Source organism: Budorcas taxicolor, chromosome 5, assembly GCF_023091745.1.
Source record: "Budorcas taxicolor isolate Tak-1 chromosome 5, Takin1.1, whole genome shotgun sequence".
NCBI lineage: Eukaryota > Metazoa > Chordata > Mammalia > Artiodactyla > Bovidae > Budorcas > Budorcas taxicolor.
In genome coordinates this window covers 74,009,695-74,036,180 of record NC_068914.1, presented here as the reverse complement: position 1 = coordinate 74,036,180, position 26,486 = coordinate 74,009,695, and the positions used below count along the sequence as shown (strand labels likewise).

Sequence of the window (26,486 nt, the reverse complement as noted above, 5' to 3'; positions counted from 1 at the left end):
TCCAAGCATACAATCAGCATTATTCAAAACTCAGCTGGCAATAAGTTTTGTTAAGTTTTAGCCATCTTCTTAGTTTGACACATTAGAATCTTAGTCCTTAAGTGACCATCAAGAAAGGCATACAGTGCCTTAGCGTTATTGAGAAAGGGTCAGTTTTCTCTTTTTCCTCTTGAGAAAGGGAGTTTTTACTTTTTTCTCCCAAGTGTCAAGCCTATGGGAAAGTTAAAAGAATACTGTAATGAACACTCATATACATTCCCCTAAATTCAGTAATTGTTATTTTTCTTAGACTGAACTCTTTGAAAGTAAATTTCTGACATCATGACACTTCACCCCCACATATTTCAACTGTGTTATCTCTAGAGCAGCAGTCCCCAACCTTTTTGGCACCAGGGAAGACAATGTTTCATGGAAGACGATTTATCCACAGACAGGGGTGGCGAGGGGATGGTTTCGGGATGATTCAGGTGCATTACATTTATTGTGCACTTTATTTCTATTATTATTTTCATCAGCTGCACCTCAGATTATCAGGCATTAGATTCCGGAGGTTGGGGACCTCTGCTCTAGAGAACAGAAACATTCTTCTAGAATTTTCCTAATCAGCCACAATGCCATTATCCTGTTAAGAAACTTAGCATTAATTTAATGCTATCATTTAGTAATATACAGCTGATATTCATTTATCTCCCCTTGTTTATATAGCTGATTTTTTTTTTTTTAACTCAGTATCCAGTCAGGGTCACAGGCTTTCATGTCCTTTAACTTAAAAGCTCCCAAACCTCTTTTGTCTTCAAGACACAAATATTTTTGAAGAATCCAGACCAATTGTCCTGTGCAGTGTCCCACAATGTGGATTTGTTTACTCACTTAAAGCCCTTCTGATATTCCTGATGAACTTACTCTCAGTCCTCATAGATGGCAGACTTCTTTTCAGAACAGAGATATTCATTACTGTTAAGCCTGCTTGTTAGGGTTTTATCTGTGATTGCAGCAAATAAAAACTATTTATCAATAGGAACCAATGCAACCAACCATCACCTCCTGAAAGTGAAAACTCTGCTCTGTACTCAGTCCCTCCCTCCGCCCCCGCTAACCCCGTCCGTCTCTCCCGTAGTCCTGTTTTCTGGCACTTCTGCCACCTGACGTTATTTATTTGTGTATGCATGTATTGGTTGCCTTTCCCACTAGAATACAAGTGGTCTTGTTTGCTCCTGTATCCCAGTGCCTAGAAGGGTGCTCAGTCAGTGTGGTTGAATGAACATTTGAATCAGCTTTGGTCAGTCTGGAAATGCTTGTTGGGGGAAGGTGCTACATTGCTTGAATTCTCATCTCCTGAGGTTTGATTTTTGCTCTTAACTTGCAGGTGTAGGCCCTGCTTCTGTGATGGTTGGGAATCTGGTTGCAGGAAAACGCATAGCACAAGCTGCAGGAAGGGATCTTGGGCAAATTGAAGAGAATGATTTAGTGAGGAAGGTAAGTGTTCCAAAAATGTTGACTTTTATAGACAAGTCAAGGACAGAACCTAGGCTTCAGATAACAGTTGGGAGATGCATTGTCCAGCTTTTTAAAAGTTGCTGACCCTGATTCTTTTTTTCTGCCCTATGATTTCAGCACCAGTTTCTGGCGGAGATTTTACAGTGGCGAGCCCAGACAACTCCTGACCATGTCCTCTTCATGTTGTTAAATGCCAAGGTATTAAACATTCAGTTGCATATCTAATCAGCTGGCTATTGTGAGAGTGTCTTAGGCACTCTTGATCTCTTTCTTTCATCAGAAAATTTCAGTTGCCAACTCTGAGGGGAGGGTTATTGCTTTCTCCTTGTTTTGATACATGAGGATACATCGTGCAGTTATTTCAAGGCTGAAATGAGATCTCCTGAAGTGTCATTCAATACTGTCTCTTTTTTATCACAATCAAATCATCTTTATTTAGATAGGAACAGTAGGGACAACCATGTAATTGCAAGATGTACACACGTGCAGAATGCATTGTGTCAGTGTAATTTTTACTCAGTTTGACTTTTCGTTCTTTGATTTCCACCAGAAATAAAATGACCTTAGGTCAGCATTTTAAAAACCAGAGTAATTTTTAGCACATACTTAATTGATTTTTTTCTAACCTAAAAAGCCAATTGAAAATTATTCAAGAATATATTTAACGACTGCTTTCTAATGGATGGATCACCAGAATATTATATTTTTTACGTTCTACATCTTATGGGAGTCTGTTGAGATTTGTGGGTTTTAATGGCTGAAAAATTCCCTTCTCCTTGGGATCTTCCTGCTCCAGGGATCAAGTCTAGGTCTCCTGCATTGCAGGCACATTCTTTACCGTTTGAGCCACAGGGAAGCCTCTTTAGTGGCTGAGTCAGGAGCTAAAAGTACTGTGACCTTTGCATAGAACACTATTTCTCACCAACAGGCAGAAGACTGGAGGATCTATTGGCATCTCTTAGGGGACTTACCCAGATTGCCCCCTTCTGCCCCAGCCCCTTGGATTCTGATACATACGCGTGCGTGCGTGCACACACACACGCACACACACACACACACACACACACACACACACACACCATTAAGAGTTTACATAGTGGTAGAACTTGAGAGGAATATGTTGTGCATCTTAAAGAAGAGTCAGTTAAAATCGTAAGAACCATTGCTCTGTGGTAGAAACTTTGGGACTTCCTTGTTTCATCTCTGCATAAAGTGGGCTCCTCTTTAAGCCCATGAATTGATTAGAGTGCTTCCGTTTCACTAAGATGATGTCAGTCTAGCTTGTTGCCCAGGCCACTCCCGGGCTTGGCTACAGTTAAAGTTACAGCCCAATAAAAATCATACTCCAGATATATTTGTTGATGAAGTTAAGTTTAAATTTGCTTTTTGGTTAGAGAAATAATATCTATGGATAACTAAAGGACATGAAGTCCATTTATTCTTCTGTGTATTTTAACATTTTACCTTGGATTAGCCCAAGCCACCAGAAAGCTTAGGAACCATACAACAATGTTCCCTTATGCCAGGAAAATGCTTCTTAAAGAAGTTTAGTTTGGTGCTGTGCCATGGACCAAAAAGCAGGCTATTGTGATTATTCTCTGGTGGTCCAGTGGTTAGAACTCTGTGCTTTCACTGCAGGGCACCTGAGTTCAGTCCCTCATTGGGGAACTGAGATCCCACAAGCCATGCCAAAAAAAAAAAAGGCTATTGTAAGAAATGGCCTTGTGAATTTAACCCTGATTTTAGCCAAAGGAATATTCTTAATGTCCAACAGTAGACAATTGACTAAATAAATTATGGCATATAAACATGATGAAATACTACGCAGTCATTAAAAACAATGTTGTAGAAGAATAGTTGATGACCCAGCAAATACTCATAATGTGGAAGTAGGAAAAGTAGAATGTAAAACTTGAATACTGGAGTGCTTACTGAAGACCCTGTCCTAGATGCTTGCCATTTCATAGTTCATTTTAAGATTAAGGGAACAAAGGCACAGAGATATAAAATCACTTGCCTGAGTTTGCAGGGCCCAGGGCTAGGACTAGGAATTTAGCTCCTTCATTTGAACCCAGAATGGCTTTAGGGCCCGCATTCTTAGCCAGAGCACTGTATAGCCTCTGGCATAATATAGTATGATATATATTTTTTGATGTTTCATGTGATTTTATATACAATATATACTTAGTTTTTAAAAACCAGGAAAATACTCAACCAGAATGTTAATAGTGGTTCCAGCTTATATTTACTAATCTGTATCTTCCAAATTTTCTATATTGAACACCTCCTGTTTTATATTCATGAAACTTAAAAGTTATTTTTCAAAAAACTAGCTCAGTAAACTTGTTTTCATCATGAGTTTTTTTTAATTAAGTTTTTAAATAATTAAGACGGTGTGCTATTGGCACTGTATAGATAAATAATAGTTTGATTTTATCTGGTGAATTGTAAGGTAGGCATACCCAATACCTGACCAAAACTCATGTATTTGTGCACCAGTGTATATTAGAATGAATAGTCCATCAGAAGTAGAATGGATGAGTAAACTGTGGTATGTTCTGACAATTAAATGCTGTGCAGTAACAAAAACGGATGAGCTACACCTAGGTGCCACAGCCTAGATGACACTTAATAGAGTGTTGAAAGAAGTAAAGCACAAAATATATATGTACAGCACAATTCTGTGAAAATCAAATACTTCATAGGTCGTAAAAATATAAAGAAAAAGAAAGCCACTAACGTTAAAACATCACGATAGTGGTCCCCTATGAATGGCATTACTGACTCGATGGACATGAGGTTGAGTAGGCTCTGGGAGTTGGCGATGGGCAGGGACGCCTGGCGTGCTGCCTTCCATGGGGTCGCAAAGAGTTGGACACGACTGAACTGATGGAGGGAAAGGGGCTTCCCAGGTGGCACAGTGGTAAAGAATCTGCCTGCCAGTGCAAGTGACGCAAGAGACCCAGGTTCGATCCCTGGGTCTGGTAGACCCCCTGGAGAAGAAAAGGACCACCCACTCCAGTGTTCTTGCCTGGAAAATCCCATGGATAGAGGAGCCTGGCGGGCTACAGTCCATGGGGTCGCAAAGAGTCAGACATGACCATGCGACTGAGCCCCAGCACTTGGAGGGAGGGAGCTGGCTGGTGAGGGCGTCCATGGGGTGCTTTTGAGCTGCTGGCAGTGGTCTTTTTCACGTCAGGCTGGTTCTTAACCTGCACATTCAGATCTTCTGCGCGTTCCCACTTGGGTATTACATTTACGAAGGAACAGGGGTTCAGAAGCCCAGCTAAGTAAAACTTGAATTGACAATAAGCATTATTTATGAAGACCCGCAGGAGAAATTATTCTCAAGATCTTTATTGTTAGCTAGCAGACTCAGATTCACTGTTACCGTTTTCGTTTCCGTCTCTGCTGTTAGAATACATGGGGCCAGACTTGTGTTTTTCTCATAGCAAATGTATTTGACCACATAGCCAGTGTCCTGACCTCATTCCTGCCTTCATCCTACTTTTCTTTATTTTCCTTCTACTTTTATTTCTTCACAAAAAAAAAAAAAAATTGCTATATAGTTTTAAAGCTGCCTTACATAAGAAAGACTGTAAATGCATATGTTTGGTTTGAGTTAATGTTGTTAGTCCCTCAGTACTTTCAAACACTGAGAAAGAAAAAGTAAGACCACACACGTCTTTCGGTGCTTGGGAAAGTTTCACTGAATTTGATGGCTTGCTGAAGATAATCTAGCAAGGGACACGCCTTTTCATGTAATGTCAAATTGGCCATATTTGTTACCGTGGTATTTCATTACTGAGTGTCAACCCTGCATATACTGTCTTCTGTTCCAGGGGACTACAGTGTGCACAGCCAGCTGCCTTCAGCTTCATAAGCGAGCAGAGAGGATTGCGGCCGTTCTTGGTGACAAGGGGCATCTAAACGCGGGAGACAATGTGGTGCTGCTCTATCCACCTGGTAAGCTCAGTAGACTGGACAAGCTGTGTTACTAGATTGCTGACCCTAAGAGGACAGGAGCTCAGGGCCACCGTACGTGACCACACGGGCTGTGCACGGAGGCTGCTGCCGTGCAGACAACCCCTCCCTCCAGACTTGTGTGGTGTGGGGGTTCCGGCTGGGACCGGGCCTGTTGTATTTACTCTTGTATTTCCACTGTCTAGCTCAGTATGGTAAATACTGATTGAGTGAATGGTGATTTCTAGACCTTTGGAAACACTCGGAAGAGACTGTTTCTAGGAGTGCTCAGGAACTGTTCACCCAGTTTCCGAAAGTATGCTGTGCATGAACTCTGACTTAGCATTCTCCACGTTATAATTGGTGCTTACTGTCCCTCGATTATTACTGCTTTCATCTTGCACACTCTGTAATCTAGTTCAGCAACGTCTTCACAGCAAGAGGGACTCAATTACTTGATGACAGCCTGGTGTGTTCAGAATTTTCGGCAGACTGTTTCAGTTGTCCCTTTCTTTGGTCTGCTGTCACCTAAGCTTCTCATGCATCCAGGCTTCTGTGCCTTTTATCCCATTTACTTCATTGTACTCAGTGATTCTTACTTGCTCTTCTATTTATATCGATACTAAGATTTCTTAGAAGCTGTTAAGAACAGCTTTGTTCTGGGAAGTTGTTTTCTGTCCACCAGTTAATCACGGTGATGGACGTGAGCACTGCCCGAGGGGGCCGCCCTCCGAGTCCTTATATTGCAGAGGCTTTGTATCAAATGATGCTTTGCCTCTCTAAAACCTGCACCCACCAGGGAAGTGACATCTCAGGGGTCTGATTGTTCTTAAAACATAGTGGCCTTCTTAAGGTTGAAAGAAAGCTCAGATGCTCCTCATCTCTCCTTTCCCATTATTTCCCAAGTGAAACAGCCCTAATCTCTGCACTTATTTTTTCCTAAATAATATCAAGTAATGATGTCAAAATACCTTCTTCAGGTATCTTTCAAGTGTTTTCTTTGCTTCTGACTTCCTTTCTCATTTGTTTATTCTTGGCTTCTCTATATTTTTTAAAAAGTTGTTTTATATGCTTCCTTCTTTTACCTTCAGTTTCTTCTTAAGTTAAAAAATTTCTAGGAATTTCCCTGGTGGTCCAGTGGTTAAGATGCCACAGTTCAAGGTAAGGGGCATGGGTTTGATCCCTGATCAGGGAACTAAGATCCCATATGCCACACAGCCAAAAAAACTTTTTTTATTAAAAATAAATAAATATTCTGATAATGTCTCCATTAAATTTTGGTCTAGTTAACCTGTCTGGCACACGATTTAGTAAGCTAGGTTTGGAAACTCCGCCTCTTGCTCTCTCAGTGACAAACCGGGCCGCTAATTAGCTGTGTCTTGCAGGCATAGAGTTAATCGCTGCATTCTATGGCTGTCTGTATGCGGGGTGCATACCTGTGACTGTCAGACCCCCTCATGCTCAGAACCTCACAGCCACGTTGCCCACTGTCCGCATGATTGTTGACGTAAGTACCTGGTATAACTTTCCTTGTCCGCATCTCATAAAGCCCCAAGTCAGACAGCTAAGGATCCTTACTCTTTTCCAGTTTAGTTTAGTCAGGAAGTCAGATCTAACTCCTGAAAAGTACTTCCTTTTCCTTATCTGATCACAGTGACCAGCATTTTTAGTGAAGAAATATGGAAAAGCTGTTTTTGATGAGATGCAGGATTATGTTTTTATCATAAACATTAAGGAAGTAAGTGAAGGTGCCATTTCATGATGGAATTCCAGTTGAGCTGTTTCAAATCCTGAAAGATGAGGCTGTGAAAGTGCTGCACTCAATATGCCAGCAGATTGGGAAAACTCAGCAGTGGCCATTTAGTAATTCTCCATAAAACTTGTTTTTTTTTTCTTTCTTCTTACAAAAATTCTAATATTTTTTCTACATACTAACCAAGATAATTTTAGATGCCAAACTGAATTCTCCTGATGTAAGGTCACTTCTTAGGGGTTTAGTCTTACAAAATCATTTGGTATATTATTAAAAAGGTGTCCAGATCTTGCTCTGAAAGTGATAGATATTTCTGTAGGAAATGAGACTTGAAGACAGTGAAAGAAATCTGTATTGCATCATATCCTAATGTACTTAAAAGCAAATTACAAAATTCCGATTGATGTAACATTTGTTTCTCTAAGAACTGCTGCTCTGTCAGCAGCTGGAACCTGCAGTATAGAAGCCACATTCACCACAGATGATTTTTCTACAGAGTTCAGTTCAGCAGAACGCTCTGATTACAGTGTGCAAAGTAGGCCGGGGCAGCAGGGAGGGGAGTTTCCTTCCACCAACATGGCTTGAGTAGTAAGAGAAGTCAGTGACTTTGCATTTCCACGTGCAGATGTGTGGGAGAGCTTGGTTCCTGTGAGCGCGCAGAGTCCACCAAGTTCAGGATATGTTTTCTAGGTCCAGGGCAGTTCACCGCTCCCTGGACTGCTGCAAACACTACCTGCTTCAGAGATGATCCTCTGATACCTCTCATTCCCTGAGGACCACAGAAATCCATGTTTCTATTTTATTATGGTCTTCATGAAATCAATAGATCTGGGGTCCATACTGAAATTATGACCATGGAATATTTGAGAATCACTGTTGTAAATAGTAAATTGTGTTGTGAACAAGTCCATCATTCTAATTCAGTGTATTTTCAGAACAAATATAAGGGGAATACTGACTTCCATTGTCCTGTGTGCGTTCTTTGAAAGGCTGGTACTGCCCTGTCCCAGTTGGATGTGTGAGTTGCTTTTATCTGCAACCAGTGCCTGTAGTGCTACACAGGGCTAAGCTTCCTCATGCTTATTTCTGTCGATTTGTCTTCTAGGTCAGCAAAGCAGCCTGCATTCTCACCACGCAGACCCTAATGAGGTTACTGAGGTCCCGAGAGGCAGCAGCAGCCGTGGACGTGAAAACCTGGCCAACTATCATTGACACAGGTGAAAGGGAGATTTCTCCAGGGTCGTTAGGAGAGCAAGAATGTTCGCTTCCCGATTTCCTAGATTCTCATGCCAAAGATGTTAACATAGCTCTTCCGCTGCAGCCCATTCCACCTGCTAAGACAGATGCAAAACTTAATATGCACTTAGCTTGAGTTACCAAAGCACTGGATGCTGCAACAACCAGATCCAAAGAAGCAGATCACAGTGTGCTCGAACTCTGGAAACAAAACGTGTCTTCCTGCCATACTTTTGGCATCATCCAACAGTGTGGTTAGGTGTTTATGCCAGAGGTGACCATAGACATACAGGGCTGCATAAAGCGTTGAGAAGATCCTACCTTTGACTTCCAGATGTGATAGAGTTGGAACAGCACTGGGCTAGGAGTCAGCAGGCCTCGTTCTGGTTCAAGCTTCAGTCCTCATTTTTGTATAACCTTGGCTGAGATTAGCCTGTCTTAAAATACTACCTACCCTTGCATAACTCACATATTTATTGGGAATATCGAATGCAACATAATATGAAAATACTTTGAAAACCATAAGGTATGTGAATTTAAATGGTGTTCATGCTAAAGAAGGCGGTGGGACTCTAGGGTGGCTGGAGATGGTAGTGGAGAGGGGAGTGCGGGTTTTGGAGCCGAGCAGACATGTATAAATCCTCATCCTCTTGTTACTCATAGCTGCTTCATGTTGTTGTAGAGATTAAATGACACCATGTGAAGCACCAGCACACAATCATCATAATAACATCTAACTTTATTTAGCCCTTACGGTGTGGCAGTCATCTAACATGTAGAATGTCATTTCCTCCTATACCAACCCTGTCAGGTAGATGCCAGTTGTATCCTCATTTTACAGATCAGAAGGCTGAGGCACGGGGAAGCTAAATAGGTAGTGAGTTGGCCAAAATGTTCGTTTGGGTTTTTGCATAAGATGTTACAGAAAAACCCGAAAGAACTTTTTGGCGAACCAATAGGCTGAAATTCAAACCCGGTCAGTTTGGCTCCTTTCCCAGTCGCTTAACTGTTAATTTCCTCCCTACCAGTTCTCAGGGAAGTATTACATAGCATCCACCTCAAGAACAATTAGTATGGATGTAAACCCAGGGCTGACATCTATTTGTGGCTATTGTCCAGATGCTGAACTGTAAGCAGTCATTTATATAGTATGCAGCACAAGTGGATTGCACTGGTGTGAACGAAGCAGATGAGCTGCTGTGGTGGTTATTGGACTCAATCACGTTTCAGGAAGACCTGAAATGTGTGCTGTGATACAAACAACAGAAGGGTTTCTTTCAGTGCTGGAGCAGCTCTTCCCTGCATGGAGCTGGGTGGAAGGTGGTAGAGACAATCTTGGTTTGGCCAGAGATGAGTGCCGAGTGGCACAGAGATTGAAAAGTAGGCGTCAGAATCGTTTCTTGATTGGAGGCCAAAGGAGCCATTAAGGAGGCATGGCTAGGGCCAGAGACATCCTTGACATCCTTGGATTCCACATACAGATTTGGACAGAAAGGAGAGGTGTCATAGAAGAGCAAAGGGAAATAATTCCCAGTTCTAAATTGTCTTTCTTAAAATTTGTCATGTTAACTTGGAGAAAAACCATCCAGCTTTTAAAGCAGACTGTGATTACTGTACTCTGTACTAAACTAAATAACAAACTTGAACTTGAAACCAGCATAACAACAAGTAAAGCTTCGTGAGTTGTTTTAAAGTGCTTTATGTGAATTAACTTTCTAACAGTTCAGTGAGGGCAGGTTTTATTACCACTTTAGAGACGAGTAAACAGAAACAGAGGTTAAATAACACCACGGTGATGACATTTTTGATGAGTGGCACAGCTGGAATTTGAACACTGGCTGCCTGCTTCTTTAGCCAGTTTTCGGCTACTATGTTATAGTACCGCTCACTAGTCTTCCGCTAAATACGTCTGCCTGATGTCGTTTCCTTGTTTTTATTGTCTAGTGCCCTCAACCCCAGCCCATCACTCCAGGAGTGATGTACGTGAGCTGGTTGGTTAAATACTAGAAGCCCTAAGCCTTAGCAAATCTCAGAAGCTAAATGTGGTTCTAGCAAAGCCACAGAAGACCAACTGAATAGCAATGATTTTTGAGTTCCAGCATGTCAGGTTTTTTTGAAGTGTAGTTGATTTACAATGTTGTGTTTAGTTTCTGCTGTTACAGCAGAGTGACTCAGTATGTGTGTGTGTGTGTGTGTGTGTGTGTGTGTGTGTATTCTTTACCATTATGGTTTATCACAGGATATTGAATATAGTCCCTGTTCACAGTAGGACCTTGTTGTCAACGTGTGTGATTGACATTGGGTTTTCTTTTTTCTTTGCAGATGATTTACCCAGGAAACGGTTACCTCAGCTCTATAAACCACCCACTCCTGAGATGCTGGCATATCTTGATTTTAGTGTCTCCACAACGGGCATGCTCACAGGAGTGAAGGTAGAGTAGTCGGGATATATTTACTCTCACTGGAGGCTGGTAAAATGCCAGGTCTGCAAAAAATAGAGATGACCACTGCCCCAGGGACTTCAGATGGCGAGGCCAGTTGGTCGTACCAGAGACCAGTAGGCGGAGGATCAAGGGCCTCTGCTATATTTAAATAAAAGCATTGGCTCTTCCGGAATAAGTTATCCCAAGGAATTTGTGTTACGAAGTGTTCTGAACCTAGCATAGACACTAATAGATAATGCAAGTTGCATTTAAAGCCAGTATGAAGTCATAAATACATATTTCATAAGACTCAGTATTGACAAATGAACAGATTTAACTTGAGTTAGATTAGGCATTTTGAAGCAACAAAAGATACATGTCATTTTGAGGAGCTGGAGGGAATGGAAGCTTCTCGAATCTGTCATTAGAGCTGCTCCTCTTGCCTGTGGGATGCCAGTTCCATCCTGTTCCGTGTTCCTTACCTTCCAGATGTCCCACTCTGCGGTCAATGCTCTCTGTAGAGCCATCAAGCTCCAGTGTGAGTTGTACTCCTCTCGGCAGATTGCCATCTGCCTTGACCCTTACTGTGGACTTGGCTTTGCACTCTGGTGTCTCTGCAGGTAGGCATGGAAAAAGCAAAGAATCAGAATGCATGGGAATATCTTTGAGGCTGTGACCATCCCATCTTTTCATGTGCTCCCTTAATTTGGTAATGTTTCAGTAAAATGCTGTTGTTTCCTGGAATTTGGGCATCTTTGATGTTTGTCTGGTTTTGTTTGCATTCCCTCTTTTCTGTTAGTTTTATGCCTCAGACAAAAGGGCTGTGATCTTTCTACCTCTCCTGTGCTCCATCCTGTTATCCATCCTCATTGTAGAATTAGAGCCAAGTAGAAGGATGACACGTGGGTGAATGGCACGCTGTGTCAGCCAGAACATACCCCCTAGGCTTGGCAGGAAGGACTGTAATGAGACGGGTGACAGCATGTGGCTGGAAGGTAGCGTACTGGCCAGATTGTTTCTTGTGGAAGAGCAGATCCCAGCTTTTTCCAGTCTCCCCCCAAGGACCTCATCTCAACCTGCATTTCTGCCTCCTTGGTGAGCATCTCCAGGAATGCTTCATAGACACCTGTGACTCAGCATCTTCCTTCTGTGTTCCCTTCCTTCTTAGGATGGAGTCATCCAGTTGGGGAACCATGCTAGGAACTTGGGCTTTATCTTCAACTCTGTATCTTTATGTCACACATCCAATTAAATGTCATATCCTTTGTCTCCATTATTCTTACCTATACATAAGAATCACCTAGGGGTCTATTAAAAAAAAAAAAAAATCAATGAGGCTTCCCTACATGTACTAACGAGTTTTCCAGAGGTGAAGACCACAATTCCAGGTTTGGTGTTTTTTTTTTGGCCTTGCCAGGGAGAAAAACCAACCTCTTTTAGAATTTAATCTGAGTCATACAGTGTGGAGAAGAAGGTAAAGCTGGTTAGGAGGCTGAATAGAAATGCCCTTTATATGAAGAGGAACAGAAACTATGACCTGAAAGAGGGTTTTTCCTAATGGAAATTTGCAACTTGGGGGTAGTAGAGACTGGGGGCTCCTCCATAGATAAAGTCACTCCCTTGTGAAATTTTAGGTGCCCGACCAGGGCTCAAACCCATTCCCCCTGCAGTGGAAGCACAGAGTCTTAATCAGTGGGCCACCAGGGAAGCCCCTGTCCAGTATGGTTTTTAATAGATGATCCGTGGACTCCTAGTGGCTCTAATGTATACTGAAGGTTTAGGAAGTTGAGGTTTCATGGCTGGAGGTTGTACATATGACGTGAGACCCTGCCATTCCTTCCTTTGTATCCTGATGTGCTGGTGGGGTTCAAGCCTTTATCCTCTCTCATCTAGACTATTGCAGCCTCTCCTGTGAGCCTTCAGCGACTCATGCCTCTAATCGCCCCCTTCATGTGGCTAGCTTTACCCCAGCTTCAAGCTGTAGTGACTGTCTACTGGGTAAATTCTAAACTCTTTCATGTTCACTGCCCCGGCCCTTCTGCCTTCACTTCTCACCACTTGCCCAGGCGAACGCTGGAATACCATTTCTGATGACCTTAAACACACCATGTAGTTTTATATCTCCGTGGCTTTGCATATACTGTTCTGCCTGGAGAGCTCTCACCAGCTTCCTCATTTCCTCCAGCCACTGATTTCTGCTCATTCTTCAAGCCTGGCCCAGCTGTCACCTACTCCATGAAATACCCGCCCGCTTTGAAGGACTTGCTCTTCATTCTGTGGTCGAGATAGCGTTTCTTCACATCTCAGTGGCTACCTTCCATAGTCTGCTTCATTCTGTACTTATTGTGTCGTGTGAGTTGAATAGGAACCAGGCTGATTCTCAGGCCTTTATACCTAATATGACCCTCCCCTGTCCTTCGTGCTCAGTAAATATTTGTTGAATCGATGGTATTCTAGGATGAACTGATCGCGTTAGCGCTTGCCTTTTTTCATTGCAGTGTCTATTCAGGTCACCAGTCCATCTTAATTCCCCCTATGGAGTTGGAAAACAACCTTTTCCTCTGGCTCTCCACGGTCAACCAGTACAAAATAAGAGACACCTTCTGCTCCTATTCAGTGATGGAGCTTTGCACCAAAGGGCTTGGAAACCAGGTGGAGGCGCTGAAGGTAAGAAGCAGCTGTAACAAGGAGCCAGTCCCGAAGAAACGCGCCAGGCGTGGCGATGCCCCACCTTGTAGGGCTGGCCAGACACACCTGCCTGCTTTTTTCTGTCCAAACAGGTATTTGTAAACCTCAGGAGGTGTATCTCTTTCACTGTCTAATTTAATGCACTCTTTTAGAGTTTGATCTGATTCACACATTGTGGAAAAGAAGGTAAAGCTGGTTAGGAGGCTGAATAGAAATGACTTTTATGTGAAGATGAACAGAAACTGTGAACCGAAAGAGGATTTTTCCTAAAGAGGATTTTTCCTAATAGAATTTGCAACCTGAGGATGTTAGGGATTGGGTCCTCCTCCATAGATAAGGTTCACTCATTCATGAGTGTATCCAGTGATCATATGTCTAAGTGGCATATGAGAGGGTCAGAAAACACCTAATTTTCTTTAATAGAGAAGGATGACCTTAAGAATGAAAAAAAGAGATTAGATCTCAGTGTTGCTAAATTTATTTTTCTGTTTGTCCCATCTCTCCATTTTGAAATAGAAATCTAAGGTACAGAAATGAAGAGGAATTAAAAATGTATTGCTGAGAAACCTAAGAGTTGTAGGCGAAAGAGGAAAGAAATAGAGAATGAGCAAATCAACCTGTGGGTAATGACTTTAGAGGAATTCTGGGTGTTTTCCAAAAAGGTATATCTTTTCTTTGGGTATGTGAGATGAGAGCACACAGTTCCTTGGCTTTTCCTGACCAAAGAGGTAGGGCAATGAAATTGCTTATCCAGTGGTTCTGTGACCCTGCTGATCTCCGCCTCCGCCCCCCACCCCTCAACGCGGTGTCTTACAGACCCGGGGAATCAACCTCTCCTGCATCCGAACGTGTGTGGTGGTGGCTGAGGAGCGGCCCCGCATTGCCCTCCAGCAGTCCTTCTCCAAGCTCTTCAAGGACATCGGACTGTCCCCGCGGGCCGTCAGCACCACTTTTGGATCCAGAGTCAACGTAGCAATATGTTTGCAGGTGCCTGTCATGATATCTTGTTTGTGTGGGGAACTCAGAGCACAGGCTGCTGCTTACCCACCGAGGGCCTCTGGGCTCTTTATTTGGATTTCACCATGCCTGATTTTGCCCATTGGTAAAATGAAGATGATAGTATTGTCCTTCCCAAGGTTGTCCTGTAGAACCACCGTGTTTCTAGGTTCCAATCTCTTGGAGCCATGCCCGGCAGTTGAGCGCTAATGTAAATGTTTACTCTCAGTGGTTTTATGGTCCTCAACATGAGTCAAGATTTCTGAATCCTACTTGAATTTCATTTGTATATTACCCTTTGTGGGGTTTTTTTTTTTTTTTGGCAAAGGAAGCACAAATAAGTTTGTGTACTCTTCTTTAGCCAGATGGTGATTTTGCCATGTTATCTTGGTGGGTAAATAATAGAAAGGAGGCTAAAATAACAGAAGAGTGGAATATAATTTTCTATAGCTTGGAAAATTCATAAGGCAAATACAGGCATGGACAAGAGTGAGAGTCAAAGAAGGTGGCATAACAGGGTGGACAGGCTCAGGCCCTCTGTGTCTGGGCCGGGTGACTTTGGAGCAGCATCACAAGGCTTTCACCTCGGAGCCCCATTGTGGGCGCCCTGCCGCCAGCTTGGGCCAGTGTTGGTTTTGGAAGTCCCATGGATCCCTGCCTTGAGTCCAGGGATGAGGACCCTCCTCACCCTGGTAACCATTCGGTGCTGCTCTGGCCGCCAGCCTCCTCTCCTGGGGGAGGAAAGGAAAGAAAAATGAGGAGAAAGCTGGCCAGGCGTCTTCTCTCAGGTGTTGACTACAGCCCTGGCCCACCTGGTTGAAGACAGGGTGAGCGTTCCGAACAGAATTTGGATTTTTCCTGTATGTGACTAAATTATCTATATCTTGACTTGAAAATGTAACATATGGAAATGCCATTCAGCTAATTTTAAGTAAACAACCCACTGATTTATTTTTCTTCAGGGAACCTCAGGGCCTGATCCAACTACTGTATACGTAGATCTGAAATCATTAAGACATGACAGGTAAGTAGAATTGTTAAGCTTGTTTCCTGTTAGCATTCCTAAGCATACAAATTTCTGAGCCTCAAGAAAGCCAGCTGTCCCCCTCACCTCATTCATTTTGTTTGTGTCTCTGTGGGGAGGAGGGTAAGAAGAGGGAAGGAACTCATTTTCATTATTAATACCTAATAAGATTTACATTTGTAAGAGGAAACCTTTAATTCTCATACTGGCTGCACTGTTCCTTAATATTAAAATGTAATAGTAGTAGTTTGTGACATATGACGTAAATTACACTGAAATGGATAGACTCTTATCCTCTGGGAGTCTAAAAATAACTGAGATAAGATAAATGAGATAGTGTAGGTTTTTTGAAACAGCACTGTATCTGAACCACAGGAATAAACGTCTTCCTCCTCACCAGCCCACAGGTGAATTGGAGCTGCGTCCCAGGGGAGCTCCTGGTTGCGGGCTCTGGGACCTCTCTCTGGGTCCCGCTGACTTAGGCTGTGTTCACGGTGAGGCCTGTGGCACTGACCCAGCCTGCACGGGCAGAACATCTCTAGTGCTGTGGTTCTCAGCCTGGACAGAGTTTGCCCTCCAAAGGACAATGTCTGGAAACGTGTATTGTCACGACAAGGGGGTGCTACTGACACCTAGTGGGCAGAGGCCGGGGATGTTGCTGAACATCCTACAGCGTACAGGATAGCGCATCACAAAAAATGCCAATAAAATATCTGACCCAAAATGTCAGTAATGCTGAGTTTGAGAAACTGCACTCATGTGAGGAGAGCTATTAATAGAGTAGAGGTTTGGGAGGACAGTGTACACCTGTGGTGGCTTTTTTTTTTTAAGGCTCATATGTAGTAAATATTGTTCTTTTACAGGGTTCGTCTTGTGGAACGGGGTGCCCCCCAGAGTTTGCTCCTCTCAGAGTCCGGAAAGGTAATTTGTTGTGTTAACCATTGGGAAGGTGTGTGTCACCTGTGTGGAGAAGTAGTTTTATAGAAACCTGAAGCCATATAATATACATGTTAGTACCCAGGGCAAGACTGAATTGACATCTGGAGATAATTCAACAATTTTCACTTAGCCAATACTTTCAAATTCATATGGGTACATAAATAAGAATACTGGATTTGAACTTTCTTAAGTTTCATAGATTTTTATTTTTAAATCCTACCGACATATTATTTGACAAACCAACTAAATTCAACGTTCGTTATACTCAAGGTGCAGAGATGAGCAGCACTGAGAGCCAGTTCCACTGTTACCAGCATTACACGTGGAAAGACCGGGTGACAGATGGGGGTGTGGTTTAAGATCCAGGGAGGACACACACATCCTTAGAGCTGAAAGAGAAATCAAGATGGGAAAGAGATTAAAGATATTTGAGAGTGGTATCTTAGATGAGAATAAGGCTTTAAATTGTTCAGGGAGACATTTTGTTATTGCCTTAGTCCATTCAGGCTTCTCTAACAGAATACCATAGACCAGGCAGCTAATGAACAGCAGAACCTTCTCTCTCACATTTCTGGAGGCTGGCAAGTCCAAGACCCAGGTGCCCACGGATTCTGATGAGGGATTTCTGGTTCTCAGATGGCTGTCCTGTTGCTGTGTCCTCACGTGGTGGAAGGGGCAGGGAAATCTCTTGAGTCTTGTATATAAGGGTATGGATCACATTCGTGAGAGCAGACCCCTGACCTTCTCCCAAAGGCCCCGCCTCCTAATGCCATCACTTTAGGAGTCATATTTCAACATACAGATTTCAGTCTATAGCAGTTTTGAACAGTTTACTCACGTTGAGCAGATCAAATCCATATATAAACTATCAAGTTTCTCATCCTTTTGAAGAGAGAGTAATGATGCCCCAGCATCCCTTCTAATTCTGAAAGGCCAAGGAGAATGTAGGGAAGAAAACAGTGACCCCAGGCTCACCTGTGCAGTTGTGGCTCAGCCCCTTGGGGAAATCCCTGTTTCACTCCTCTGTTTAACTCTTCCAAGTGGATTTGGGTTGACCTCCTTACTGTCTTGCCAGCTTTTCCTCTGCCTCCACTGGCGGCGAGCACTTCAGGGACTTTAGAGCAGTGCCTGGCCCACACGAGCAGGAATGGCCTTCCTCTTCCTTCCTTGAGGTCTTACATGTGTGAGCTTCTTGATGCTAGAAACCCAGGGAAAAGAGGTTTAGGATAGAGGACGGGTGTCTGAAGAGGCCCCTGCCAGCACCTGCCGCTTCCTTCTCCCTCCGATGGACATGCGGGCACGTGACGTCTCTCCCCTCGCCTGCCCAGCCGCCACTGGTCTGCGGATTCTCACTTTTGAGGGGATGGCAGACAGGTTGGTTCCCTAGTTTAGTTTTGAGGCAGAATCTTGTATACATACTTCTGTCCCCTGAGGACGATCCTGTGAGCACCAGCTCAGCTCTGGCCTGTGTGCACTCCCTCACCTCACTGGAGGGAGGAAGTGGAAACTGCATTTATTAGAGGTCATGAGATCTGATGGAACTCAATTTTTGTGTTTTCTCTTTGATTTTTAGATCTTACCTGGAGTGAAAGTAGTTATTGTTAATCCAGAGACCAAAGGGCCTGTTGGAGACTCTCACCTGGGAGAGGTATGTGTAACTCTCTGGTTGACTCGGAAGAGCCAGCAGTGAAAGACCCCAGGGCTCACATTCTAGAAGTCAGAAAGCTGTGGGTTTAGCTTTTCCCTCATGGTGAATGTTTGAGAATTTTCAACTTTCTCTGTAAGGCTCAAAACTGAAATGAGGCAGAAGGGGAGATGGAGACCAGGATGGAAAGAAGATTGAGGCACGCAAGCTAGAGTTAGTCCCAGATTTGTCCACTGACATTCCCTTAGCTGAAGAGGAAAATGGATGAACTCATCTGCTCCCATCTATTAAGGAGTGGAACTAAAAGGAGCCACAAATACTGAATTTTTAAAATTTATACAGGAACTTCCCTGGTGGTCCAGTGGCTAAGACTCCTTGCTCCCAGCGCAGGGGGTACAGGTTGGATCCCTGGTCAGGGAACTAGATCCCACATGCTGCAACTAAGAATGCCACAGCTGAAGATCCCACTTGCCTCAGCTAAGACTGGGCTCAGCCAAATAAATATTTTAAAAAATAACATTTATACAAATTTTCGGAGAAGGCAATGGCACCCCACTCCAGTACTCTTGCCTGGAAAATCCCATGGATGGGGGAGCCTGGTAGGCTGCAGTCCATGGGGTCACTAAGAGTCGGGCACGACTGAGCAACTTCACTTTCACTTTTCACTGTCATGCATTGGAGAAGGAAATGGGAACCCACTCCAGTGTTCTTGCCTGGAGAATCCCAGGGATGGGATCGCACAGAGTCGGACACGACTAAAGTGACTTAGCAGCAGCATACAAATTTTATTCCAAAATATATTCATTTTTGTATTAATATAAAAATATTGCGCATGTTAAGTCGCTTTAGTCGTGTCTGACTCTTTGCAACCCATGGACTATAGCCTGCCAGGCTCTGTCTCCATGGGATTCTCCAGGCAGGAATATTGGAATGGGTTGCCATTTCCTCCACCGGGGAAGCTACCCAACCCAGGGATGGAATCTGCATCTCATATGTCTTCTGCTTTGGCAGGCAGGTTCTTTACTGCTAGTGCCACCTGGAAAGCCCTTATAAAAACCCTGGAAAGACTAAACTTTTCTTCCTTCCGAATCTCTGAGAAAAAACTGCTGTCTTGTCTCACAGCTAACTGGGAGCAGGGCTCCAGGTGACTGAGCCAGATGACCAGGCTCTGCCAGTTACCAGCTTCTTGTTAATGCACGAGTTACTCAAGCTCTCTGGGCCTAGTTTCCCCAACTGTAAATAATAATGCCACCTACCTAGTCTAATTGTGTGACAATTAGATGCATTAATATCTGTATCTGTATACACATGGAACAGTGCCTGTCACACAGTGAACACTCGTGTTATTACTGTTGTTGGCTATTGCTGTGTTTACATTGTAAATCCAAATACCCTGTAGTGTTTTCCTGTGGGCTTTTTCACTTAGTTTCAAAGCACAGAAATGATCCCTCAGTGCGCTGGTGAGACTCTGAAAAGAGGCTGAGAAATGAGCCAAGGAGGCAGCGTAGCCTCCAGGTTGGATCTCTTAGTTTCTGTATCTTAGGTGAATTACTTAAGGGCTTCCCTGGTGGCTCAGATGGTAAAGAGTCTGCCCGCAATGCAGGAGACCCAGGTTCGATCCCTGGGTCGGGAAGATCCCCTGGAGAAGGGAGTGGCTACACACTCTAGTATCCCTTTGTAAGATGGGAGTGGCAGCAGTACAGACAGCGTGGTCGTGCCGCCTGTGTCGCGATTGAAGAGGGCAATGTGTGTACAGTACTGTTCAGCACATGGTAAATTCAGTAACTGGCAGCTGCTCTCATTGTTGTACCTTTTTGGTTATTATAAAAATGAGGTTAAGAAAATCAACATAATCTGTGCTAAGTGAACTGAATTGATTCTGGCGAAATGTGACCCTTTTCTTGTTGTAGATTTGGGTGAACAGTCCCCATACAGCCAGTGGCTATTATACCATCTACGACAGTGAGACTCTGCAAGCTGACCACTTCAACACCCGCCTCAGCTTTGGGGATGCTGCCCAGACCCTCTGGGCTCGGACAGGATACCTGGGTTTTGTCCGCCGGACGGAGCTCACAGCAGCCACTGGAGGTACCTTCACTGGCTCCTCCCCCTTGTCCTGCTGTGCCTTTCAAATGCCCCTAGTACAGGCTGGCCTTCTGCAACCTGCCTTTGCATTGTGGTGTATGTGTGTCGAATTATTCCCCCTCTGCAACTCTAGAACCCACCCGTGACTTTATATTCCTTTGCAGTAAGACTTTGTCCTGTGAAGAGGACCCAAGAAGTAAACGCCAGGGCCTCGTGTCAGCATCAGGATAGCTGAACCTCAGGATAGTTCGGCCGGGCAGTCGTAGAGACATGCCCGGTGATGGGTGAATGCCCCTGGCAGGATACAGCCTCTAGCAGCCTTGTGGGGCTGCCTGCATCCCTCAACAGGCTCCTGAGACAGGTGTTCCGTCTTTGGTTCCTCTGTTCCTAAGCTCTGCGAACAGGAGTGAGTGCAGAGGAGCTGACCTGCTAAGCGCCCTGGCCCTTTGGTGGCTCACAAGACTGCTTGGCAGGGCTCTGGGGCAAGCAGCCCCCAGGCCTGTCTACCTGGTAAAGAGGCCTGGCTTCAACCTTCCTGCCACCATTAATGGCCATTTAAAAACTCTCTACACTGCGTGCATCATACACCTCAAGAACTGACACATCACTCACTGGACTAAACAGCTGGAACGGAGCCAGGTCACTTCTTCGCCTCTTACGTCTGCTCCCTGCTGGCCGGCTCTGTAGTCACTCCGTATTTCACGGGGAGGCAGACTCAGGCATCCTGGAGGCAGGGGAGCACACCTCGCTGGGTGTCCTGGTTTTGAAGCCTGTCTCTGCCACTTGCTATGTGGCCTTGAGCTCACTCAGTCTCTCAGTTTCCTACCTGGGAAGTGGGAGTGATGACATTTCCTGTCTTGTGGACATGATGTGAGATTAAATTACATGACGCCTTCAGGTGTCTGAAACGCTACTTGGCACACGGAGAGCACTCCCTAGTCATTAGCTACTGTGTTTCTGTTGTTTTTATTACTATAAACATCAGCTCATCTTATGTGACCGGCCTTCTTACCCTCCTCTCTCCAACAGCTTCTAGTACTTTGTTTTGCTAAATGTTTCAGAACTGTTCCTATTCGTGAAAATACATCATTCTGTTGTTACTGCTGTTTAATTGCTCAGTCGTGTCAGACTTTTTGCTTCTCCAGCCCCATGGTCTGTAGCCTTCCAGGCTCCTCTGTCCGTGAGATTTCCCGGGCAAGAATACTGGAGTGAGTTGCCATTGCCTTCTCCAGGGGATCTTCCCGACCCAGGGATCGAACCTGCTTTTTGGCAGCCAAATTCTTTACTACTGAGCTACCTGGAAAGCCCAAAACATTCTGTAGACCTAGCTAAATCATTCTCTTTTTTATGTAGACGTAAACCAGGTAGCCTCGTGTGTACAGTGTGTGCATAAAACCTTAAAAAAAAAAAAGAGTGAAATTTCTGCCATGTCCTGCTGGATAAGAAGCCTGGTAATAACCAGGACTAGTCTTGCCATAGATTCCTTCAAGACATCTAGAAACAATGACCATATGTTCATTTCTTTTCCATCTCAGATCCTCCCCTCTCCTTCTTTCCCGCCCATCATCTGGCTAATTCCTGTTTATCCTTAAAAGCTCAGGTGGCTTTAGCTTTTCCTTCTCTGAACCCTTGAGCTGAGCTCGGGGGAGGGGAGGGGGATGTCCTCTGTTCCCCTTGCCCCTCATCCACACTCAAGTTACTGGGTTTGCCATGTCCCATCTTCTGTCCGCCCATGGGACACCCGTTGTGTGTGTTCCCCCCGCTAGACGGCAAGTATCTCTAGAGCAGGTGTTATATTTTGTCATCTTTACTCCTCACACTGGGCACAGTTCCTGGCACATGGTAGTAATAAGAATAACAAGAGCTAATAGTCTCCAAAATCACTGTGGACAGTGACTGTGGCCAAGAAATTAAAAGATTCTTGCTCCTTGGAAGAAAAGCTATGACAAATGTAGACAATGTATTTAAAAGCAGAAATAACACTTCGCTGACAAAGGTCTGCCTGGTCAATGCTATGATTTTTCCAGTAGTCATGCAGATGTGAGAGTTGGACCATAAAGAAGACGGAGCACTGAAGAATTGATGCTTTCGAATCATGGTGCTGGACAAGGCTCTTGAGTGTCCCTTGGACAGCAAGGAGATCAACCCAGTCAGTCCTAAAGGAAATCAACCCTGAATATTTATTGGAAAGACTGATGCTGAAGCTACAATACTTGGGCTATCTGATGGGAAGAGCTGACTCACTGGAAAAGACCCTGGTGCTGGGAAAGATTGAAGGCAGGAGAAGGGGGCAACAGATGATGAGATGGTTGGATGGTATCACTGATTCAATGGACAGGAGTTTGAGCTAACTCCTGGAGTTAGTGAAGGACAGGGAAGCCTGGCGTGCTACAGTTTATGGGATTGCAAAGAGTCAGACATGACTTAGCAACTGAACAACAGCAAGTACTCTTCAGCACTTACAATGAGCCAAGCATCATACTAACTCCCTTTCGTGAGTTTAATTCTCATAGCAGCCATTTATTATTACCCCTGTTTCACGGAGGGGAAGCCGGATCAGAGACTGAAGTTAATCACTCCAGGTTACACAGCTGGTGGGCGGTGGCACCAGGTGATGGCGGCAGTCTGAACGCTGGGCGCGTAACTCCAGGGATGTGTCGCACCCATACATCTGATACACTAAGTTTCTCTTTCTCGCCCCATCAGAGCGTCATGATGCCTTATACGTGGTGGGCGCTCTGGACGAGACCCTGGAGCTGCGAGGCCTGCGGTACCACCCCATCGACATTGAGACCTCAGTGTCTCGGATCCACAGGAGCATTGCCGAATGGTAAGTCCTCTGCACACAGTAGGTCTCTCCTCAGCTGCAGTAAGTTAAGGTTGATCTTTAGTCATCTAGCTGTACCAGAGACACCTACAGATGTGGGACTCCAGGGGAACGAGCTGTGGAGACGGGCTCTGTGCACCCACCCTGGGGCCGAGTCCTTCTAATGACAGATCTTACCACTGGAAGCGACCTAACTGATCATCCACCTCTAGAAAGTTGGTGGGGCTAGTGGGAAGAACCATGACTTTTGGGTCAAAAGACCCACCTGGAAGGCCCCGTGCTGCCACGGTGGCTGCTTTCCTCCTCAGGAGGATCAAGTGAGAGTGTGCTTCGTGCTCTGTCAAGTGCAGCAGATGACAAGGATTAGCATCATTGTCTGGTCCAGGTTCCCTGTCTGGGCAGGAATTCCCCCTTCATTATCCCTGACAAAGAACCATCCAACCTCATGCTGACTAAAAATTTCTTACAATTCTGTAATTTTTAACTGTTGGCTTTCATCCTGGATTCTTGACAATAAAGAATCCACCCAGTTTCTTTTTATTCATATTTTAGTTGGTGCGTCCTTCCTCAGGTTTTTTTTTTTTTTTAATTCATGCAAAGTAGCCACAGCTCTTTTAGTGGTTTGTTCATGCTTTCCAAATGCTTCTTTGTCTTGCTTTTGGCAGTCTCTCCTCAGACCTGAACAAGGAAGTATAAGAACAGTGCAGAAAATTTGGGTGCCATGGTTACCCCCTAATTTTAAGCATTAGACTTTTGAGGCAACCAAATATCGTGTACATTTTTCTTAATGATTGGAATCTGTTTTTAAAGCAGCTCAACACTCCACAACACAAGTCAGTTCATACCTTCCAACCCAGCAGTCCCACTGAACGAAAGGTGACTTTGTGCCTTATGGCAGGACGGGAGAGACACTTGAGTGGGGCGCTGAGCTCAGAGGCCAGCCGACTCCCTTCCTGTTTGGTGTTAGATTATAGATAGCAATCTTAGTCAAAGATGTGTTGTTGCAAATATCAAGAATTCTCTTCAAAACAACTTCTAAGCAAAAGAGAGGTCACAGAAAGAACACCTCGTTGGTTATCTCAGAGGCTCCTAGAAGTCTCTCAACAGCTCTGAAATCTCAAGAAAGGTAGAAACGGGTAGAAAGGCCATCAGGGACCACCATTTCCTCGCTTTCTAGGGCCATGTTGGCATCGCCTCCGTTCTTTCTCTCCTCCCTGAAAAGCTGTTCCCTGTATGTCTCTGCACACCTACTACACCAGCACTTTCCAGTCCACACATCCTCAGCTCAGGCGACCAGCTAACAACTTTTCAGTCCCACTTCCAAACGGCCAAGAGATTTTAAATGGTTTAACCAATCAGTTGTTATCATAGGGGCAAGGCCATTCATTGCACATGTGGCTCAGAGCCTTCTGGTTGGGTCCAAGTGAGAAGGCAGTTCTCGGGGCAGTGAGGGTAAGTCTTGGGCAGACACTGTAAAAGATGCCACATTAACTGAGCGCCACTGAAATTGCAGTGCCGTGTTCACGTGGACCAACTTGCTCGTGGTGGTCGTGGAACTGTGTGGCTCCGAACAGGAGGCGCTGGATCTGGTTCCTTTAGTGACAAACGTGGTCCTGGAGGAGCATTACCTCATCGTGGGCGTGGTGGTCGTGGTAGACCCAGGCGTCATCCCCATCAACTCCAGAGGAGAGAAGCAGAGGATGCACCTCCGGGACAGCTTCCTCGCCGACCAGCTGGACCCCATCTACGTGGCCTACAACATGTAACCAGCCTCCTGGGATTGCGGGGACCGTCCTGCAAAACCATGGGAGCCAGAGACCCGCGACTGATGTGAAATAAGCTGAGATGGCTACATTATATCCTTCATCTCATCCTGTGGTATCCTGCCATCACAGGACACGCAGGAGAGGGGAATTCTGTGGTGGCAAATGAAAAAAATGTTAACAATCTATTAGTCATGAGCTTTGACATAGCGTGAGCAGCACGTTACTAAAGCAATTACATGCATGTTGCATTTTTTTCATCTGTTGTATATACTTGTATTTTTATCTAATGCTGTTTTAGAATTTTGTAAGGGAGTTCGATTAATTCACATGAAGGGGGTAGTTTGAGTTACGCAGTCCCCTGCTCTGTACTGTATTTTGCCATTTTGCCATAGTTAGACACTGCGGGTTTTAACATGGAACTACTCGGCTTTCAGTTGACCCATAAGCAAATCAGATAACCCACTGAATATGAGAATTACTTTATATATATAATTCTTGACTGTAAAACATTTTGACCAGTGTTTTAAACATGTAAATAGGAATACACATAATTCAGCTAAAAAACGTAAGAATTGGCTTGTATAGTTGTAACAACTAAAGTAGAAACATTGCTGCTCTGAGAGAGAATCTCGGTATTCTCTGGGTGCAGTGTAATTGAATAGATGACTAAAAAGTGCAAATTGTTTGCAGGTTTTGCTGCACATTATACTATGTCTCTGTTGGCTGGTATATTTTATAAACTGAAGCTGCCTATGTTTGTTTTTTAGGCTTGCATTCCCAGAATCAGCTTAAGCTTTTAAGAATTCAGCCTGTTTCTACAAACTGAAAAATCTCAGTTGAAAAATCAAAATGTTAGGAGAAGCTAAGATTGATTAGATCCCACCCAGTTCTAAGGAACCACAATAACTCACTCTTGCCCCCAGTGTTGAAACAGTCTTTCACATGTAGAGTGACTACACAAGAATTTAGAATTTCCTCTTTTCCTGGCCCATTGTATACTGTGTCTGCAGTTACACATATCGCTTCTCTTTTCTGAGAGCTGAAGAGCATCCTCTGTGCTTCCAGTTCACGAGGGCAGGGATTTAAGAACAAGAGCGATAGGCTGGGAAGGCAGTGGGATCTACAGTCACGCGAAGGCATTAAGGCCTCATAACTCCACGTCTCAGAACTGACCAATGTGGGTTGCCAAAACAGCCAGGCTTATGCTGAAATAGGGGAAGTCTAATGTATGCAAGAAACCCTTTTGAAATAACTGTGGAGCCCAGGCCGAGCAGATAGAGCCTGGGACTGAGTGTGGCCTCTGGCTCGGTTTCCTTTCTTTGGTCTGATAATTCATGTATTTGAATATAGTTGAATTTTATTATTTTTTTTCTTACAGAAATATTTTTAAAAATTAAAAAAAAACTCAAAGTGAACAGAGTTAACTTGTTAAATCAGAATGGTTCTCTTTGACCCACTCTGATCTATTGTGTAAATATTTATTTAGACTATTTTAATAATACATATTATTTACCCCACTGTAACATCATGTAAACTAAATATGTTTTTAAACAGTTTTTAAGACTTGTAATTACCCTGAAGATAAGGTTTATAATGGAAAGACCAGACCCTTTGCCACGGCAGCACTCCTGGGGGCTGCCCTTA

General features: G+C 44.2%; 1 protein-coding gene across 1 annotated transcript in view; it reads left to right on the top strand.

The window, feature by feature from the left end:
* Positions 1 to 26,068, top strand: part of DIP2B (disco interacting protein 2 homolog B) — a 226,522-nt gene extending 200,454 nt beyond the window's left edge. Inside the window, exons 24-38 of the mRNA XM_052640814.1 lie at positions 1,367 to 1,476; positions 1,615 to 1,695; positions 5,340 to 5,463; positions 6,846 to 6,967; positions 8,319 to 8,430; positions 10,772 to 10,881; positions 11,362 to 11,492; positions 13,371 to 13,539; positions 14,377 to 14,547; positions 15,519 to 15,580; positions 16,444 to 16,501; positions 18,093 to 18,167; positions 20,075 to 20,252; positions 22,956 to 23,079; positions 24,590 to 26,068. Of these exons, the coding sequence (XP_052496774.1) occupies positions 1,367 to 1,476; positions 1,615 to 1,695; positions 5,340 to 5,463; positions 6,846 to 6,967; positions 8,319 to 8,430; positions 10,772 to 10,881; positions 11,362 to 11,492; positions 13,371 to 13,539; positions 14,377 to 14,547; positions 15,519 to 15,580; positions 16,444 to 16,501; positions 18,093 to 18,167; positions 20,075 to 20,252; positions 22,956 to 23,079; positions 24,590 to 24,842 (1,880 nt within the window). The 3' untranslated portion in view covers positions 24,843 to 26,068. The remainder of the gene's footprint in view (positions 1 to 1,366; positions 1,477 to 1,614; positions 1,696 to 5,339; positions 5,464 to 6,845; positions 6,968 to 8,318; positions 8,431 to 10,771; positions 10,882 to 11,361; positions 11,493 to 13,370; positions 13,540 to 14,376; positions 14,548 to 15,518; positions 15,581 to 16,443; positions 16,502 to 18,092; positions 18,168 to 20,074; positions 20,253 to 22,955; positions 23,080 to 24,589) is intronic.
* The last annotated feature ends 418 nt before the right edge of the window (positions 26,069 to 26,486 follow it).